The sequence below is a fragment of the Cydia amplana genome, chromosome Z, assembly GCF_948474715.1.
Source record: "Cydia amplana chromosome Z, ilCydAmpl1.1, whole genome shotgun sequence".
Classification (NCBI taxonomy): Eukaryota; Metazoa; Arthropoda; class Insecta; order Lepidoptera; family Tortricidae; genus Cydia; species Cydia amplana.
Genome location: NC_086096.1, coordinates 4,489,903 through 4,510,155, shown reverse-complemented (window position 1 = coordinate 4,510,155; position 20,253 = coordinate 4,489,903). Strand labels below are relative to the sequence as shown.

Genomic DNA, 20,253 nt, shown 5'->3' with positions numbered 1-20,253 from the left:
TTGATATGCGTCGACAAATGCGGGGTCGAGTAGTTCACTACATTTCTTATTTAACTCTGATGAAGGTTGCATGCCTTTGAGGGAGGTTTATTATATTAACAATATGATCAAAGGGTCGTTGATTGAATTAATTCGTCTTGATGGATTTTTGCAATATGCAGGATGAGCTCATAATCTAATTTTATAGCGGACTTTAATGGCCAGGCGGTATTAAGCCAATACGCTTGCACCAGGCATGTAACACTCGGTATTTTATATGATAACTGTGCTTGTGGTGGTACATTTGTTTAACTAGTTATATATAGTTTGGCCCAGGACTGTCTCATTTCAAACATAGACAGAGAGAATCATACTGACTTTGTTTCACGCTTTTTCTAGTATCCAAAAGAAAGGGATGAGTAGGTATAATTTTCCCGGTTCTTACTGACTGACAAGTCTTGTTTGCCAGACTCATTTTGGTTCAGTTCCGGGTTCGGAGATCACGCGTCACTTTATTATTACTCGTACATACCTCCGGATGATAAATCCGGATATCCCGTAGTGGTTTTCCACGGAAAAAAATGATAAATTACATGACATGTGAATCTTGTAGCATTGTAGCATCCATACCAATTTCTTTATTGTCAGGACCACTAACTGTTATGACACATACAAACCCCTAAGGATTGATCCATTCATATATAAACGCGGACCGATTCAGGTGCTTTCCGGGACTGATTTTGACCATTTCTAATGTAGTTACTCACCGGCTGCCCAAACAGTATGAATCCATTCTGACAGCTGTAAGTCGCAAGCGAGCCCGCCTTGTGCCCCCCAACGGTCACAACAGCACCAGACACAGGCGGGGGCTCCGGGCACCAGTCGAACAGGCACTTCGGGGCAGATCCGGTCCACAGGCCTTCATCGCCGCAGACTCTCTCCACGTCTCCGACGAGAGTGTGGTTTTCGCGGCAGGAGTAGGTGGCGCGCGCGCCGTGCGTGGTGCGGCCGTCGGTGAGCGTCACGTCTCCATCTTGGATTGAAGGTAGACCGCCGCAGTTTACGTCTGAAGTATTAAAAAAATGTTTATGCAGGGTATAAATAAAAAAGTAGACGTTCACAGGGCCGCATCGCACGCATCGGACGCATCGCACGGTGCGGATCGGTGGACCCACTTGTGTGACTTTCTATACAAAGAATACTAAAATGCGTGCGATGCGTGCTCGTCTAATGAGTGGTTCAACTATGAAAATCGCATCAGGAAAAAGTTTCTCGATGTGACATGCGTAAATAACTTGGTGGGAATAGGGATTGCCTTACATGGTTTCCACTTAAAACCAGTAAACCAATTTGTATGCAGAATATTTACCTACTTTTCATCTCTTAAACTCTGATTGGCGTAGCTGAGCTGTTTTTCTAACATAGTTAATTTACATTAAGCTTACTTGTGTTTGTTTTTATGTGCGTTATTTGTGTTTACCTAAGCCAAAGCTTAGCTAAGCCAAGCCAAGGTGCTCACAAATATCTGAACACGCCTTTATTGTCAAGGTGTTAGAGTGCGTGTTTAGCTATGTATTTTCAGCACGTCGGCCGGTCCGATATATCTGGTGGCTGTACCTAAAAACATTTTAAATAAAAGCCGTATAGTTTTAATTCACTGATGACGGATTCGTGAAATAAAAAAAAAACAACAAACATGTTTGTGGCAACTGACATTTTTCGTTTTCAGGATCATGTGAATGTAACAAACAAATGACTGGTGAAAAACGAAATTCTGTCTGATGCACTCCGAAATAAATAAAGAGCCGGTATAAAGAGTTTTTGAGTTCGTTTATTTGTGTACTAGCTGTTGCCCGCGACTTCGTACGCGTATATTGGTGGTTATATATTCTACATTATCTTAGAACATTATGCAGCAAAATATTGCAGTAGGACGGTTAATCATTTGTCAATTATTAATATTATACAACGCATGAGACTTGTCTTTCACAACCTACGAAGTTTCTAGCCCCTAACTAAATAAAATTGTTCTCGATATAATCTCTCTTAGAAGATTTTCATGTCCTCTATTTAATAAAACCTACTACCTAACTACTTATTTACGAAATTGAAGTTCCTAGCTTTAAATAAAATTTGAACCCTAAGTATATAAACTTTCAGCCCCTTTTAGGGGATAAATTTTTAAAAACGCTGAATTTACTTTTCTTGTATTCTAATAATATGCCTCTGTTCAACTATTCAAGCCCCGTTCTCAGAAAAATGTTTGAACTCCATACAAACTTTTAACCCCTTTTTCACCACCTTGAGATATGAATTTTCAAAAACGCTGAAATTATTTTTTTTCCGTTTTAAAATAATACCTTTTTACGAAGTTTCAAGTTCCTAGCTTAAATAAAATTTGAACCCCGTACAAACTTTCAACCCCTTTTTAACCCTGTTAGGGGATGAATTTCACAAAACGCTGTAATTACTTTTCCTATCTTCTAATAATATCCCCAAATACAAAGATTCAAGTCCCGCGCTCGAAAAAATGTTTGATATCCATACAAACTTTCAACCCCTTTTTCACCACCTTAGGGAATGAATTTTCAAAAACGCTGAAATTAATGTTCTTGTATTTAAATTTAATATCTATTTGCAAAGTTTCAAGTTCCTACCTTAAAATAAAATTTGCACCCCAAGAAGAACTTTCATCCCCTTTTTAACTCCCTTAGGGGTTGAATTTCCAAAAATTTTGCAATTTCTTTATTTTGTAATCGGCTATTATGCCTTTCTAAGAAGTTTCAAAGCATTTGTTATGGATTCAAAATTTCAACCCTGTTTTTAACCCTGTTAGGGGATGAATTTTAGAAAACGCTGAAATTACTTTTCCTGTCTTATAATAATATCCCCATATACAAAGTTTCAAGTCCCACATTCACAAAAATATTTGATCTCCATACAAACTTTCAACCCCTTTTTCACCACCTTGGGGGATGAATTTTCAAAAACGCTGAAATTAGTTTTCTTGTTTTTTAATATAATACATTTTTATAAAGTTTCAAATTCCTAGCTTAAAATAAAACTTGTACCCCATACAACCTTTCATCCCCTTTTTATCCCCCTTAGGGGTTTAATTTTTCAAAATCGCTTCTTATCTCTTGTACACTTTATAAATGCAACCTGGTGTGCAAATTTCAACTTTCTAGCTTTTGTAGTTTCGGCTCTGCGTTGATGAATCAGTCAGTCAGTCAGGACACTTGCATTTATATATATAGATTTATCAGAAATATTTATTCCTATGTTACGGTTTATTTCTATGTAGGTGTCTAAGTATGCACTTATCTATAAGTATGTACAATGTCGTCGTCTATTAGTACTCATAGTACAAACTTTTCTTTTGAGTTTACTGTTACTACAATAATTCTTTATAATTTTATTATTAGTCAGTCCGCACCAGCTTAACAGAAAAGCCTTTTCAGCGCAAGAAACGAATTAGCCAGACATTTCTTTCAAGTATTTTCAATTATTTTACGCCTTCAAGGAAATGCCTTTCTTTAAATAAATGCAATCTGAATGGCAAACAGTTATTCTTCAACATAGACATTTTATATTAAGTACAGTCGTCACCAATTACATCGGAGAAGCCAAAGTACTGAAATATATCTTAACGTGCCGCTATTATCAAGGCGATCGACGACGACTACATACCTTGTTATTATTTCGGTACCAAAAATTAATTGCTTGTATAAGATGTGTCCAGTACAGTCGACTACAAAGAGTGGATACATCTCTTCTTAGTCGACTGTACAATCTAAGACATATTAATTCGTGCTTCGAATTTGACAGCTATTTAATGCAGGCAGCTCAATACATTATAGTATTTTTCAGCCACGATGGGTACGGTGACACGTGTCATCTCAATACAATCATAACCTTAAAATGCAGAATCTCACAAAATTGTATTGATGACACATGTCACCGTACCCATCGTGGTTGAAAAATGCTTTTAGCCGGTAACTGTGGTTGTGAAAAACTGACGTTTTACAATTAATTGTAAAACGATTAATAGCAGAATTCTGCTACCACAAAATATCGCCGTACATTTCCTTGAACTGACAAGACCCCGGGTTCTGAATTCAGAATCTCCTTGTTTACAGCATTATAATTAACTATTTTATTTAAAGCGCTTCCTATAGTGCACTACATCGACTTTTGTAAAGCTTTCGATAAAGTAGACCATGTATATCTTCTTAAAAAACTAGCATTTAACGGAATCCGTGGTAATCTGTTGCGTTGGTTTGCCTCCTATTTAACAAATAGAACTCAAGTCGTAGTTATTAATGGCTTTAGGTCTAACCTTGCCAATGTGACGTCCGGAGTAATTCAAGGCTCAATTTTAGGGCCTTTGTTATACAGTATATTTATTAATGATATCAAAAACTGCTTTTAGAATAGCAGTTTCCTATTATTTGCAGATGATCTAAAAATTTATAAAGTAATAAAAAGGGAAAGTGATAGTAAATTGGTCCAGAAAGACTTAGACACATTTTATAAATACTGCGAACACAATAAGTTGCAATTGGCGACTAATAAATGTATGCAAATTACTTTTACAAAAAACAAGAAAAGACTCATAAACTTTAACTATAAATTAGGTCAAACACAAATAATGAAAGTACAAACAGCTAGGGATCTTGGAGTAATGTTTGACGAAAACCTACATTTTAGCGGGCATATAGATAAAATAGTACGTAAAGCTTATCAAATGTTAGGTTTTGTCATCAGGTCGGCTAAGATATTCAAAAAGGCGGATACGTACCTATTGCTTTATAAAACGTTAGTAAGACCACATTTAGAGTACGCGTCAGTTGTATGGAATCCTCTTTATGCCAAATATGCTAATGCCATTGAAATGGTACAAAAGAAATTCCTGAGAATTATGCATAAGAAACTTACAGGAAAAAAGATGCCGTACAAAAACTTGCTAAAGCACTACAAATTATCATCATTGTCAACGCGACGAATAATGTCCGATGCTATGGTACTTTACAATATATGTAGAAGTGAGTACAACAGCAGCGAGCTGATACAACTCATGCGGTTCCGGGTGCCGCGTAGCGGGGCGCGCTCCGCCGCCCTGTTTGCCGTGCCCACGTGCGCCACCAACGCTGGTGTACGAGCGCCGCTGCGTCGCATTTGTGACACATACAATAAAAGTCTCGTCTCCGTCGACATCTTCAACACTAGCAAAATTCAATTTAAAAAGCAAATCCTTGGAATAATTCAAGAAGACTGTTAGTTAATGGTATAAGTAGGTAAGTATAGCCTTAAGATATAAGATACTACAAATTGTTTGTTTTTTACTAATGGTTCGTGCCAATAGAAAATGTCTATTAATAATTGTAAACTGAATTTAACTGTGTATCTCGGTGAGAACTGCTAGGGAGGAAAATGCATGTTTTAGTATGTAAGTTAGTTCTTAATCGAATTTATGTACATTTTACTCTGTTGTTCTCTTAATAAATAAAATAAAATAAAATACATGAATTGAATTCCATGGAAATATCTATTTTACAAGCTCTTATTTAATTTGTAATGTCTGTGAGTTGCTTTTGTTTCGTTCAAACAATAACTCAAAGCAATGCAATCTGACGAGTTGTACAATGTACAGTCAACTGCAATAATATGTTACTCTCCGAAGGCCGCAAAAATATGTGACACGCTCTTATTGCGCTACAAATTAGATCGTGTCAGATATTTTTGTGGCCTTCATTGTGTAACATATTATTGCAGGCGACTGTAGTTCGATTGCGCGCTCATAAAATATTAGTAAGTAAACAAAATGTCTGTTTACTAATATTTTTTGCATAAAAAAAATCCGTAATATAAATCAAAGGGAAAGATACCTAAGTAAATTGCTCTTCAAGATATATTATAGCCTCGTCCTGCCCACAATTCAAACCAAAGTATTCGGAAAATAGAGTAATTCTTTGTATTTCGCGCCTTTTTCTACTGACAAGATTTGCTTGACCATCTATATCTTTGTCTTACACTAGTACTAGCATCCAAAAGAAAAGGATGAGTTTTTTTATTGGTTTGACCACTATAGACAATTTATAAATGAAAATAAAAATTTGGGGTAGCACTTACATTTACAATTTGGCGCAGCGCCCGACCAGAATCCGTCCTTCTTGCACTCCCTAGTGTTGTCTCCCACCAGCATGTGGCCCTCGGGGCAGCGGTACGCGATGGAGGCGCCCACCTTATAGCTGTCTCCCTCTATCGTGGTGTTCAGCAGCTTGTCCGGGCTGCCGCAAGTCGGCGGCACTGGAAAAACGGTTACGTTTAAAATTTCGAACTCGCTTTCGCTATTGGAATCATTAGCAAACGGAAAAATTACAATCGCTGGAAATCGCATGCTCAACACATTTCAAATACTTAGTGTAAGGCCTGAGTGGACGCTCATGTTGGGCGTGCAGCGGGGCGGGACGTGCGGCGTGCATGTCAAACAAATGCAAACGTATAGGAGCGGCCTTAGTGCACGCTGCTCAAATCACTTTTGAGCCCGACGCCACGCTGCACGCCCCGCCGAACGCTCCGCTCCGAGCGTCCACTCAGGCCTTACACTTAAAGTTAAAGTTAATATTTAATACGCTAGCATTTGCACTGCAATCGCGGAGTTTCGAACAAAAAGGTTACATTTATAATAACGGTTTCTGATTAATAACTAATCTAATAGATATAGGTACCAGGTAGAATTAAAATTGATAACGACATTTTTATTATCAGCATCACTATACACTAAATAATATTACGCTGGCTAATTGGATGATATAATTAAAAAAACAACAGGATCTGAGTGAAAATTTGAAAATACTCAATTTTATTCGTAAATGAGATAAATAATATTTATAGCTTGATTTACAATAACGCAATAGGCTTTTATTTTAATTAGGTACCTATGTTTTATTCGCTTTGCAAAAGCAAGTATAAAAAAACCATAGTTAAACTACCATAATACCCTGTCTAATTTATTAGTAGTGCGACGAAAATCGGAATGTCAAGTGCGATTGGAAGTATTGAATTAAAATAAAATAAGTTTTTGGCAAAAATTTCATTGTTGGTATTATTACTAAAAACCCCTCACAATTATGTTTCGTTGTTTTATCACAGAGTTCCTATGGCTACCTCCTGTCTCCATCATCAGATCAGCTCGATGGTACCATAACATTGCATTGTCACCTGAGTTACATGTATATGTAAATTTTCAGCTTCATTGGAAGTCGGGAAGTGGATAAAATTTAACTTGACCCTTACAAAGATAGTTACATACAGACCCGTAGATACATAGGTACAGTCACCAGCAGAAGTTGCTAAGCGGGCGAGGTGTTCAAAATGATCTTGACGCGAAACCGTTACAAATTGTTAAAATAGAAGACCTCTGTGTTTGAATATCTTTCCGCAAAATTATTATTTTAGACTTTAGAGTTTAGAGCAGCGGTCGTCAACCGGCGGCCCGCAACCTCTCACTTGCGGCCCGCAACCTCTCACTTGCGGCCCGCAAGCCCCCCTGGCTATTTTGTATGTAATATTGATAAACGACAATCTGCCGTATTCGAACTTCAAGATATTCACAAGAGACGACACGTACTAGATCCATTCTAGATACGTTATAGATTTCAACTAGTTCTCTTTTGCAGCGCAATTCGGGCAACCAATGTCACTTTTACGTTAGATAGAGTTAGATATCTATTAGATGTGAATTGGATCTCTAAGTCATATCTTGTGGAAATCGTTCAAGATTATCTCCAGAATCGCGGAAATGTCAAATTTGACAGGTTAGATCCTAAAAATATCGTTATCGTATCTTGGTGATGTCTAAAAGATATCTTATAGATATCTGTTTCAAAATCTGAATCGGGCCCAATGTCTGATGTCACAAATATTAACAAAGTGCGGCCCGCGTCAACTTCGTTAGTACTATGTGGCCCTTGGCTGCTAAAAGGTTGCCGACCGCTGCTTTAGAGCATAGACACACGACATTGAGATGTAATGACGTTAAATCGTTGACCAATACTGTACGATGCAATACCAATACTTTAAAATTTATTGCAAGTCTGGCTTGTGTTGATCTTAGAAATGAGCTCTGTTACTTCTACCCAACAATAATACTGTGATTGGAAAGAAGTAAATATGAACTAGTAATACCTACTTGTATAGGCGCCGTCAGATATCGGAGCGGCCAAAGTGCTCTAATATATCTATACTCGCACTGACAATAGAGAGTTTTGTGAGCGCTCCGATATATCTATTGGACAACTAGTTTAGGTGCATTTGGGTAACTTCGAAAACGGAGTAATTATAAAAATTGCAAATATCTAGTAAACTAGATGCACTTTTTACTGGAGCAACAGTAAACGAGATGCCTTAGTAAGCGATGTAGCAGCGTAAGTCTCCCTCCGTCCACTAGGAATACTAGGATCCATTTGATAGGATCCATTATGGATCCGAGTGGACCTTCATCAAGTATCAAGCAGGTACTACCCATTTTCAAAATTATCCCGCTTTCGAAGTTACCTCAATGCACTTTAACATCTAATACCTTTAAACGAGCAATTCTTGTTTATTTATTTATTTATTTATATATATATATATATATATATTTCGTGGATCTCGGAAACGGCTCTAACGATTTCGATGAAATTTGGTACATAGGGGTTTTCGGGGGCGAAAAATCGATCTAGCTAGGTCTTATCTCTGGGAAAACGCGCATTTCCGAGTTATTATATGTTTTCCGAGCGAAGCTCGATCACCCAGATATTGTTATTTAAATATCAAACATACTTAAGGTGTTAAAATCGTCTTATAATAAAACTTCGCTTGAGCAGCTCTTTCGCATTGCATTTATTATAATACATATTTAATATACTAAGCCAAGTGCATACATTCGTCTACAGCTGTCAAAAATGTTCTATGTAAACTTTAAGACCTAATCATATTTTAGGATTTAAAAACCAGCACTACGCAGTTCTGGTCGCCGTTCATCAAGATTATAGGCCAGACACACTTATGACCCAGGCACACTTAGGTACTTGCCCTTACCCATATACCATCGCGTAGCACATTCGCGTGAGGCGCAAATGCATAAAACGTTCGATATGTACCTAGAGAGACACTCACTGTACTGGCAGATCCAGTGCAAGTAGTCCAGGTTGCACCCCACGTCGTTCCACAACCACGCGCGCCCGCCGTCCAGCACTACGCAGTTCTGGTCGCCGCACACCCAGATTATGGGCCAGACACACTTGACACAGGCACACTTACTTGGCCTTACCCATATACCATCGCGTAGCACATTCGCGTGAGGCGCAAATGCATAAAACGTTCGATATGTACCTAGAGAGACACTCACTGTACTGGCAGATCCAGTGCAAGTAGTCCAGGTTGCACCCCACGTCGTTCCACAACCACGCGCGCCCGCCGTCCAGCACTACGCAGTTCTGTTCCCCGTTGTAGTTATTCGGCTGGTCTTTGCCCCATGCCGGCTTGGATACCACTTCGCCTGAGAATAAAAAAGGAAATTAACCTTATTTGTGTATGATAATAATTAATAATTCTGACTGAATTTTTACGTCGTCTTTTTGCATTTTTTTCCTGAGCATGTTTTGTTTTAATTTTTTGTTAATTTATTTAGAAAACAAACAGCCTTTTACAAATAAGTCTTACAAAAATGACTAAAAATAGGCCTAAAGTTTCATACGTTACTAAGTTGAATATTACAATGAAAAGTAAATAGGTTACTTAATTATAAATTACCCGTAAGTATAGTTGTGAGTACAACACGCAAATAAAGTAAGAAAACAATGCAAAATATTTACTTGAAACAATTTTTCAATTACTAGTAAACAAAATATGCCGAATGTTGTTCTTGAAAACGGACAACGAACGGATTTTTGTACCTACTAACCCCCTAGTTTGTAAGCTCTACTAATAAAAATGTGTTCAAGTGTTTGTTACACGAAAATAATTATTCAATTATAAAATTCAGTTTCGCTGTCAAAGGATAGACTGACATAGTAATAAATATATATCATAATTACATTGCGCAAAATTAAACCACCTACGTCCAAAAAAATATTACAAAATAATACTTAATATTTGTAGATAGATAGAATTTCACAAATAATAAAATGCATGTTGTACAGACTGTAAAGGTACTTTTACACGGAATTTCAGGTGGAATTCAGGAATATTTTCCAGTATGCAGTGCAGTGGACTGGAGAGGTTGGCGGAATGTTACATAAACATTTTACCTACGAGTTACAATCGAACAGCTTCGAGTATTATATTTCGAAGAATGTTAAATGAATATATAAAATAGATGGATTTATTAAAACAAATAAAGACTGTTGTTACCTACATGTAAAAAAGCTCCGTTGCATGTAGATATTAGATATGTATGGTTTACAAAAACGCATTAATTGCATTGACATTGGCAACTTTTCGTTTTAAATAGTCATAAAAAATAAATTATAAATGGCCAGGATTTATCAAACTTCTCAGCAAAGTAATAAACCAATTCCGTCAGGTAGGCGCGATATACGTCCCATAGAAAGTTCGAAATTTCGTGCGTTTTCCTACTGACCTTTGACCGGCTATACATGCATTACTCAGTACCTCTACTATAAAGCCTTAGCAAAGTCTTTAACATCTTGTCTGCGTATAATATGGATACTGAACGAATTTTTACAAACTACACTTCACTTATGCCTTTGTACACACTTGAGTATGCTGCATCCATCCTAACGCATCGTCTTATCTGCCTCATACATCGCTGGTTGTGGTGCAGTTATAGTGTGTCAAAGGTCTGTTTGATTTCAAACATAGATAGAGAGAATCTTACTATCTTTGTCTAACACTAGTACTAGCACCCAAAAGAAAAGGATGAGTATAGTTTTTTTTGTTCCTATTTACTGACAAGATTTTGTTGACCCAGTATAGTAACGTAAAAATATGTTACGAGCGTTTAGTTATAAGATAAGTATTTTGTAATGCATTTCTACCCACTATAAAAATAACATGTTTTCGCGTACACTGTATACTTAGTCTTAGTTTTAACATGTACATTTTCTCATGTAAGTGTATCTTGTAATTCTTTACGAGAAATAAAGTTTAAACAAAAAAAATATCATCCTTTCTTATTCGAGAACGATTTTTTGAACGAGGTTTGAACCCACGATTTTTGACCACGAACATATGAATGCTGAGTCCATCCCTTTTGTCACACCATTGTTGTAGATAGACTTAAGAATTTATGCTATTGTTTAGGTTAATTGTTGCTGGTCTCAGATCTACATGTCTATTTGTTTGTTTTTCTTTATCGTTTGTGTATTCTTGTATGTGTGTGGCAATAAACAATTCTTATTCTTAAAGGTTAAGACCTAGAACTGGATGCTCACCGTCAACCCACTTCCAAGTCCTGGACGTGAGCCCAGGTTCCTTCTGCGCGCCGATCCACACCAGCTGGGTCTTCAGCTGCGCCTTGCGCCGCTCCAACTCCTGGATGAGGAAGCTGGAGGTTGCTCCCTGCAACATAGATGGCGATAAGTAAGCAGCAAACATTGATTTATTGCAAGATCCTTAGGAAAAACCGTGTTCCAAATAAGTAGGTTAGTAAATATTCTTTATTGCACCAATAATTTTGCGCCAAGTTTGGCGGCGTACCGTTATATGCTTTGTAGTTAGCAAGAAATACCTCGCTATGCTGTGGGCGCCTCGCCTCAACAAGGCTGCCTAGCCATGCAATTCCTACGTCTAGCAACGACGCCTCGTACGAGTATCAAGGATGCTTTGCCATACTGTGGGCGCCTCGCCACGTTGGGGTTCCTAACTGGAACCCGAGTATGTAGTCCCCGCCGCGTGCGTCTGGCACTGCCGTCATGCCTCGTCGAAGCTGCCTCCTCATACTGTAGCTGCGTCGCCATGAGCTCTTACCTGGAACCCGTGTATGAGGTCCCCGCCGTGCGTCTGGCACTGCCGTCTTGCCTCGTCGAAGCTGCCGCCCCGGGCCACGTTGAACTCGTAGCAGTTGCGGGAGAACGCGGCCAGCTCCACATCGTCGGGCAGTCCGACGGGCGCGCACCGGTCGTTAGAGAATTCTACAAATGAATGAAGTTGTGATGAAACAAATGATCTTAGTTTTGATCTACTCGTAAACAATTTTCAGATCAAAACTAAGATCTGGAAGGGGACTGATTACTGTAAGAAGCTGCTGATGTCAGGTAACAACCAAAATTGGCTTAGGTGCGCACGGCCAACAAAAAACACACACACACACACACACACACACGGAAACAACGGCTTTCGTACAGAAAGTACGAAGCGTCAAACTGCAGACTGAATATATACCTTCTGTGGTGAAGACTTCAACTTCGCACAGCGAGAGCGACCCCTCCACCCCGACCAGCTGTAGGAACACATGCTGGCCGACCAGCGGGCGCGCGCAGGTGAACGTCTTCGTTACTCCCTCCTCTGAAACACGACAACCATTATAGACTACATGACAAATTTTCATTTATTGTAGGTATCAATCAATCAGGTTTGTTTTTAGGATCAAATGTCTCTATGGGACCCATTGCATTAAAGCAATACAAAAGTCAGAAATGATAGTCAAAGTCCGACAGTTGTACTTCACTCGCGAAACGCCCGGAACAAATTGACATATGAACGTGACGTCAAGGTCTCTGTGAGCGCATCTTGAAGTATGAACAAAACAAGAAAATTGCGTTTTTGTCGGTGAAATATTGCGTTTATGTATAGTTGATGCTATACAATCTTTTTTTGGGTAAAATGTGAGGAATCGATTATTTCGTTTTTAGAAGTTAAAAAAAAAAACTTTAGTTTTGAAGTTTTCAGGTGCTGTATTTTTGTATTATAAAATTGTGATTAATTGCACATTTGCTATCTATTTTACTAGATTTTGTTACAAAATTCAACATGTGTCATTATCCCTATTATACACCATTATCAGTGAGTGGAGGGAACCTACACACGATAAACCTTAAGTTAAAGTAGGTATACCTACAACTGATCAAACGGCCAATGATAATAAAGATGAAATAAGAGCTACCGAGCCCGCCACAAGAATGGAAACAAGCTATTATGACCTGATTTTTGCTACGCATTGCCAATTAGAAAACAAAATATGTAGTAAAAACGATAATAGAACATTTTAACCCTTTGACCGCCGTTGGCATGTATACAAGACAACGATAGAACGATACACTGACGCCGCTGTCTTGTATACAAGACAAAAATTCAACCGCTCGGTAAATGTGGAAAAAATATCAATTATATATTTTTTTACACTCATGTTAATGTTTTAGGTCCTTGTTTAAAAAATAATTGCATTTATTGCAGCTATAGAAATCCATTCTTTTATAATAAGGCTCTCAAAAAAATTGCTCCAGATTTCAACGTTTTTCTTGTTCCTCGTCGCCGTTGTCTTGTATACAAGACAGCTAGGGATGGGAATGTTAACTCGATATGAGAATATTCAAAATAAATATCAAATCGCAAATCTGGTTTTATTTAAGCATTTGAACACTTGTTAAATGCCAATTGGTGGTAACTAGTAACTAGAATACGTAAAACGAGACGAGAGAGACAGGCATTAACTAAAGCTGAAGTTCAGGGAGCTTCTTCAGCTGTTGATAGTAGAATCAGACAAGTAAATCTGTCCTTGTGGTTTATTTGCAGAACAAAAGATTCATTTTAAGATAGTGTAGTGGGAAGTGATACCCTGCAGTGACCGCTTCGCACAAGAATGGTACAGGCGGACGCTAGGACTATATAGTCAGTGTCGCCTAACTATGAGAATGTTATATATTTGAAATTGACGAAAAATTGTCATGGCAGGGAGGATGTAATACGGGAACTGAGAAGCTCATCTAAGGAACATGTCGAATGTGAAACATGCATTCCCGAACATTTCCGATCCCCACCCTTTTCCAATATTATTGTTCTTCACTCATTGACAATTCAATTAACCCACGTGCAATTTTCACCAATACAGTTCCGGTACTTACATTTATATTATCGACACACGATGCGCGGCTCTAACGTTACGCTTATAAAGTTTACGTACCGACAAGCGCTTACGCCGTTGACCTAGAGACTATTATTACTTAATCCGCGCGGAAACAGTCCTTGTCGGTCTGCACTGCGGACAGTCCATGCGCGCCGTTGTCTTGTATAAACGACTTCTTGTACAGCCTAGTGCGGTGATATTACGTCATGAATCGATATTGTTTAGTGGTTGTTTTTAATGATAAAGACCTTTATTTTGAACATTGTCGTGTGTAAAAAATATGTTAATTTTTGGCATTTTCGAAATAAATTAAAGTTGGATAAGAACAAAGCCAAATTGAGAAGATTTTTACCATAATTTGTAAATATCGATATCACTATTTGCAATCCCTAAACTTTTTATTAGTTGTTTACTTAAAATTTGCTCTGGCGTGTGAGTGAGCGTCTTTGCGGACTAGGTCCGGCGGCCAAAAGGTTAAAAGTAAACCACTGATATTAGGTTTACGATAATTGTCATTTCAACATTTAAAACGGCGATATGTAGGTCCAAATTACAATTTTTTTTATCTTTTTTACAATATATTACGATGTCTGATTACTTAAGGTGTATTTATTAACTTTAAAATACAATAGGCAACCGCCTATTGAATATACTTACTCTCTTTGGCCTATTATAAGTTTTTGGTTACAAGTACACAATAATAATAATATAATGAAAACAACGTTGTTTCCATGGCCTGGGGTTAAGTAATATGCGGCGAAATGAATGGTTTCGGAGGTAAGAGTAAGATAAGGCAACCGGTACGCATCTTACGTAATTTTTTAGATAAATTAAATAAAAATCTAAGATTCCTAGTGGAAAAATAACGACATCTGCGTACGAAAGAAAAAAACTGGCGTACAATGTCAAATGCAGGTTGCAGCGGCACGTTTATTTGTCTTGCGTAGTCTTCTTAATCTGTCAGATCTACACTTGTGCTATTTTTATGGTTTATGGTTTAAGAACTTTATTCTCAAAAAGAATTTACAAAATTCGCTTACTTGAGAATACAATTTTTATAATATATCTTAGGACTAACGTGCAGACAAAGTCAAATAAATAAGTAATCATTATTTCATTAAGTACAAAACATTAGTTTGGTTACAAAGTGGGTAGAAATACGTTACTAACCGGCTCGGATAGCTTAACTCGTGCAGTTAAATATGGTGCATTCCCGACGCTTACCAAGCGCTTTTTACGTAACGTAATCTATAAACTGAAATAGTTCTTCATATAGTTTCAGTTTATTGAACCCGCCGTCAAAAAGTCACTCCTTCACAAGTTCTATGAAAGTTACTAAGTAAAAATAACATTTTCGGTTTTGGTTCATAAAAATATAAAAACAGAGATATATAATACCTACTAAATTAAATTAACTAAAAATATGACTTATTTACAAATAAAAAATGGGAGCTAGCTCGGCGTCAGATGGAAGGGTGCCCAGAAGGCTGGTGGCGTTGCCGCGCTGAATGGCGATGCCGATTCGTTGGGCAAGGAAGTAACCAGCCCTCTGGTCACCCGTAGCATCAGTGAGACACTTCGCTAACTCCTTAAATATGCAGTGTGCTCCGGGTCCCCAAGGCCCGAGGGTCTCCACCCCAAACGGCTCAAACTTATGTTTGTAAATACTTACATAAATTCATAATAGGTAGGTAGGTAGGTATATTTATATTTAAACAAGCATACTTATAAATGTGTAAAGTCTAAGACAAAATTTGAGTTTCAAATTTGACAGCTATTGTATATTGCGGTTTACGGCTCCGTTATAATGCGGTCCTACCTATCAGGTTTTTCAAACTTGACATTGAACAATGCAGGTACCAACCACTAAACATAAATATAGTGCCTTCTACTTCTTAAAAAAAATGGTTTTCATAAAATTTATGATAACTTCGCCAATGTCAAGTGTCCTGACATTGTTTCGTAGTTTTTTAGTAAAATGATAGCTGGACTTTACCAATAGCCACGATGGATTGCCGGGTTTTGACTAAAGAATGGTTAAACGCGTTTTTTGTAAATTTTTCTTTCGACTTAAAACATGTTAACACGCCAATGCGGTATTTCTTGTGCTAAAGTATCTAATTATATTCAGCATTAGACCTCTAGCTGTCCTGCTAATATCTAATACCCCTCAATAAATCACTCAAATAGCAATTTAAAGTTATTTCTCGTACGTTTTTCCGACCAGTTTATAACAATGTAAAAAACAGGCGGTAATAATGCATAAATTATATAATGGTTGCCCACAAAGCAAAACATTTTACATAATTCGTACTGCACAGTCAAAATATACAGTATTTGATGTCGACGATAACTTAAGCGCAAGTCCCCATGACGACTGAAGTAGACGGTGCTGTATACAGTGAACGCATATTTTCACTGGCTGTATACGACATCTTATTTTTTGTTATATCAATGGTAGGTAGATAAACTGTCAAACGTAACACTATCCTTTAACGCCAAAGGCTCCTGCAGCTGCGGCTTATAAGGCTTCGGGCACTCCATCCTGTTAAACGACCCATTCACCACCATCGAATCCTGATCTATATAATCAACGTAAGTTTCGCTGCTTGACTACGAAAGAATTTCCTTTACTTCGCTAACTTCATTCTCAATTTGTTTTTCATCAGTCTGAGGGTTTTCAAAATAATCCGGCTTTATAAGCTTCACTGGTTTTTCATCAGGAACTACACCGAGCTTGAGCAAAGTTGCTACAGCGACGTTTTTCTGCCTTCTGGTTTTAAGAGAATTGTCAGCCAACGACGCTATGATTGTGTATTTTACTTTATCTTGTAGCTCTTTTATTTTTTCTGTTTTGGGTCATTTGCCTTTTTGGAAGACAATTTGCAGGTTTGCCTTTTGGTGTTTCTTCCTGAGTAGTTTGTGATTCAGGTTGCACAGTCTTGATATTTGCGTTGGCCGTTTCATTGCGTTCTGGAACATCTTTTATACTTTTGCTCTTAAACATAATGATATTATTAAATGTTGGTATTTCTTGTTTAGTTTCGCAAGTAGTTGCGTTGATTTTGTCTTCTTGTGAATCTTTAGCACTTTTTGTTTTAAATATATTATTATAAAACGTTGGTAGTCCATCCTGTTTTATTCCGCTAAGATTTGGTTGAGATGTAGCTACGTTTTCATTAACTGGTCTATTATTTCTAGTTCCATGAAAATTATTATTTTTCTTTGGATAATACTTTGGAACATTTCTATTACAGTTAAAGCTACTGCCTGGAACATACTCTGCGGCGTTAGGGTTCAGCTTACTTATTCTAATTTCATCTTTTGCTCTATTTCGGAAAAGCGTCAATGTCTCGTTAGTATCCCTAGTATCGTCTTTTGAGCATGGTCGAGATGCCGGCCAGGTCTGGGACCGTGCCGCCATCTCCGGACGCCCCGTGGCCTCTGAAGAAGTAGCTCATCTCATACTCATTGGGTATTTCATGGCGGATAGGCGGAGGCCGTTCCCCGGCCACTACATGTTAGTCCAGGTCCTTAATCCCTGTCCGGCGCCCGTTCACTTCGCTGAGGTCCTTCAGGAGATCTACCTTAGTCCGCCAGCCGCTCATTTTGGCACTTATTTAAAGATGAAATCCACTTACGCGTACAACACTTAATCTTATTCGGCGAGAAATTACTAGAATGTTATAACGTCATTGTTTATTATAAAATACCAATAATAGTAGTTTATGCAACAGTGATATAATAAGGGTTCTTAAAATTCAAGGGTCGAAGTTACAAAACGAGACGTAGTCGAGTTTTGTAAAAAAAGACCCGAGAATTTTAAGAACCAATTATGAGCTGTTGCATACATTACTTTTTCTATGACAGCTGCAGCAAAAAAAAAAAAAAGTTATTATTAAAAAAAAGAGTTATTATTTAAAAAAAAGAGTTATTATTTAAAAAAAAGAGTTATTATTTAAAAAAAATTGAGTTATCATTTTAAAAAAAAAGAGTTGTTATTGTAAATGAAAACATACCTCTTTCAATCAAGATGATCGGAACTTGTATCTTTAAAAAAAATAAAGCGGTTGTATTATACTCATAAGATGACTGCTAGCAGTCATCTTATGAGCCTATAGACAAAGCATTCAAATGACATTGCTTTAGATATCACTGTCAGTCATTTAATTGACACATTTAAGTGCTGGAGTAGAAAAAATAATATATTAAAAGGAAACGAAATTCTATTTGCCTTTTTGGAAGACCGTTTGCAAGATTTCCTTTTGGTGTTTTGACTTGTTCTTCCGGACTAGTTTGTGATTCAGGTTGCACAGTCTTTATATCGACCGATACCAGCTCAAGTGCCAATATTTTTACTTGTCATTCCCACAACCAGTTTTTAAAATTTAAATTAAGTATAAAAACAGAAAGAAACTTGGAAAAAGTTATCCCGCGCTAGGATTCGATCCTCAGACCTTCATCTCTGTAGTCAGAGCGTCGCCCGTTGAGCTAAGGATCCAGTTAACAAATTGAACGAAATAGTCGACCAGTTTCGGCACACAACCGTGCCAGCTAATATACGTCACAACTGACCGACCCTACGGTCTATTTTCAACTTTAACATAACAACACTACACAATACAGTTTTGTGCAGGTTATTAATTAAGCTGCTATACGCGTCATGTCCCCGACCAAGTAGACCTTTTTGTGGAATGTCTCCATGTCGCTGAAACCTGCAATAGCTGTCATATTCGAAGCACGGACTTTTTACACATTTAATACCACGATCAATGAATCTTTGCTACAAGTTGACATTCTGGTTTTATTTTAATACTTTATCTGCGACACAGCTACGCGTTACTGGTTAAATAGTTCAAGAGCTGTTGCGAAATAACCTAATAAGATACTCAGTAACAGGCTCCAGTGGACTTGACTGGATGAAATGATATGACAGCTCACAAATTAGAAATTATTTGTTAGACTAAGGGTCGGTTGCACCAAACCGCCTGTCACCGTTAAAGCGTTCGCTAAATTTTATTGTATGGGAATTTTCATAGTTCTCCGCCGAGTGATGTTGATCAGTCAGTCAAATGTGGTTGGTGCAACTGGCCATTATAGGGGCCGTGCGCGTTGGAGAATCGGCATGATGTCAAGTGCCATTGGAATTTTGATGTCATTCGTGTCAGTCTGTCAGCCAAGGAGAGCTTTTTTGAAGATAAACGTTTATAGTAATAGCTTCGTCTATGTATATTCCGTCGCTGATCTCCATATACGAACTTGCACCTAAAGTGTTCTTAACTTTTAAAAACAGTAACCAGGGCACTTTATTCGAATAACGAAGAAAAGAGGGTAATGATATTATTTAGTTCTTGCTTATTCAAAATATATACTAGTTAGCTATATTTCCTTCATTTTGTTAATGTATTATTTTAATTGGCTATTTCGTATTCCGCTGCAATTTAGTTTGTTAGTTTTAGTTAATCATCGTTATCTTAAAAGAGTAGGTATTTTTATTTTATTATAATTACCAATTCCATTACCTACTACTTGAGGTTATTAATTCAAGAATATATAATTAACAAATCTGACATAAATTGTCTACATTGAGAAGCAACCCTTTTTAAGGTTCAGTACTAGTAAATAGTATAATAATAATATAACACCCTTATAGTTTCGCCATGTCTGTCCGTCTGTCTGCGGCTTAGCTCAGTAAAAATTATTTAGGTTAAACAAGTAGGTACATTATACGTAAAGTGGCGTAATTTTATTATTTTTGGCTGTGTAAAGGTAAACAATATTTGTCTTGTGGTGAAAATTCTTTTTGGTGTGCTTAAAAAGTCCACCATTTGTATCGTATCGTGTATTGTGCAATAAATAAATTATAATAAAAACTAAGATATTATCTGAAGTGTACGTCGCAACAGCAAGTGTAAAGATTCCCGGCGTTCACATTCCACTTTCCTCGTTATGGCTCTGTGGGAAGTACGTAAATCAATTGACAATCGTAGAAAAGGTTTAGAAAGCGAGCGTGGCTTTCGTTTTACGGTTCAACATTTCCCGTAATTAACTAATCATGCTGACTCTTTTTATCTTCAAGGGTCAGAAAGTAACAGGTTTCTGTAATGTAAGTTGACACTATTAACGCACAATTTGCAAGCCTTATTACCTATATAAAGGTTATCGACTGCAAATGTTCTAACTTCTAACTCTGTTATTATTAC

General features: G+C 37.4%; 1 protein-coding gene and 1 long non-coding RNA gene across 3 annotated transcripts in view; one reads left to right on the top strand and one right to left on the bottom strand.

The window, feature by feature from the left end:
• LOC134660964 (uncharacterized) overlaps nucleotides 1-20,253 on the top strand; it is a 383,074-nt gene that overhangs the window by 251,708 nt on the left and 111,113 nt on the right. The window lies entirely within an intron of this gene.
• Nucleotides 1-20,253, bottom strand: part of LOC134660890 (sushi, von Willebrand factor type A, EGF and pentraxin domain-containing protein 1) — a 112,210-nt gene that overhangs the window by 11,961 nt on the left and 79,996 nt on the right. The window contains exons 5-10 of one of the 2 annotated variants that reach the window (XM_063516744.1): nucleotides 12,370-12,492; nucleotides 11,956-12,119; nucleotides 11,421-11,547; nucleotides 9,374-9,523; nucleotides 6,112-6,288; nucleotides 747-1,045 (exon numbers count right to left, since the gene is read on the bottom strand). In XM_063516744.1, the coding sequence (XP_063372814.1) occupies nucleotides 747-1,045; nucleotides 6,112-6,288; nucleotides 9,374-9,523; nucleotides 11,421-11,547; nucleotides 11,956-12,119; nucleotides 12,370-12,492 (1,040 nt within the window). Of the gene's footprint in view, nucleotides 1-746; nucleotides 1,046-6,111; nucleotides 6,289-9,141; nucleotides 9,234-9,373; nucleotides 9,524-11,420; nucleotides 11,548-11,955; nucleotides 12,120-12,369; nucleotides 12,493-20,253 lie in introns of those variants that run through there. The other variant, XM_063516743.1, reaches the window with a different exon arrangement.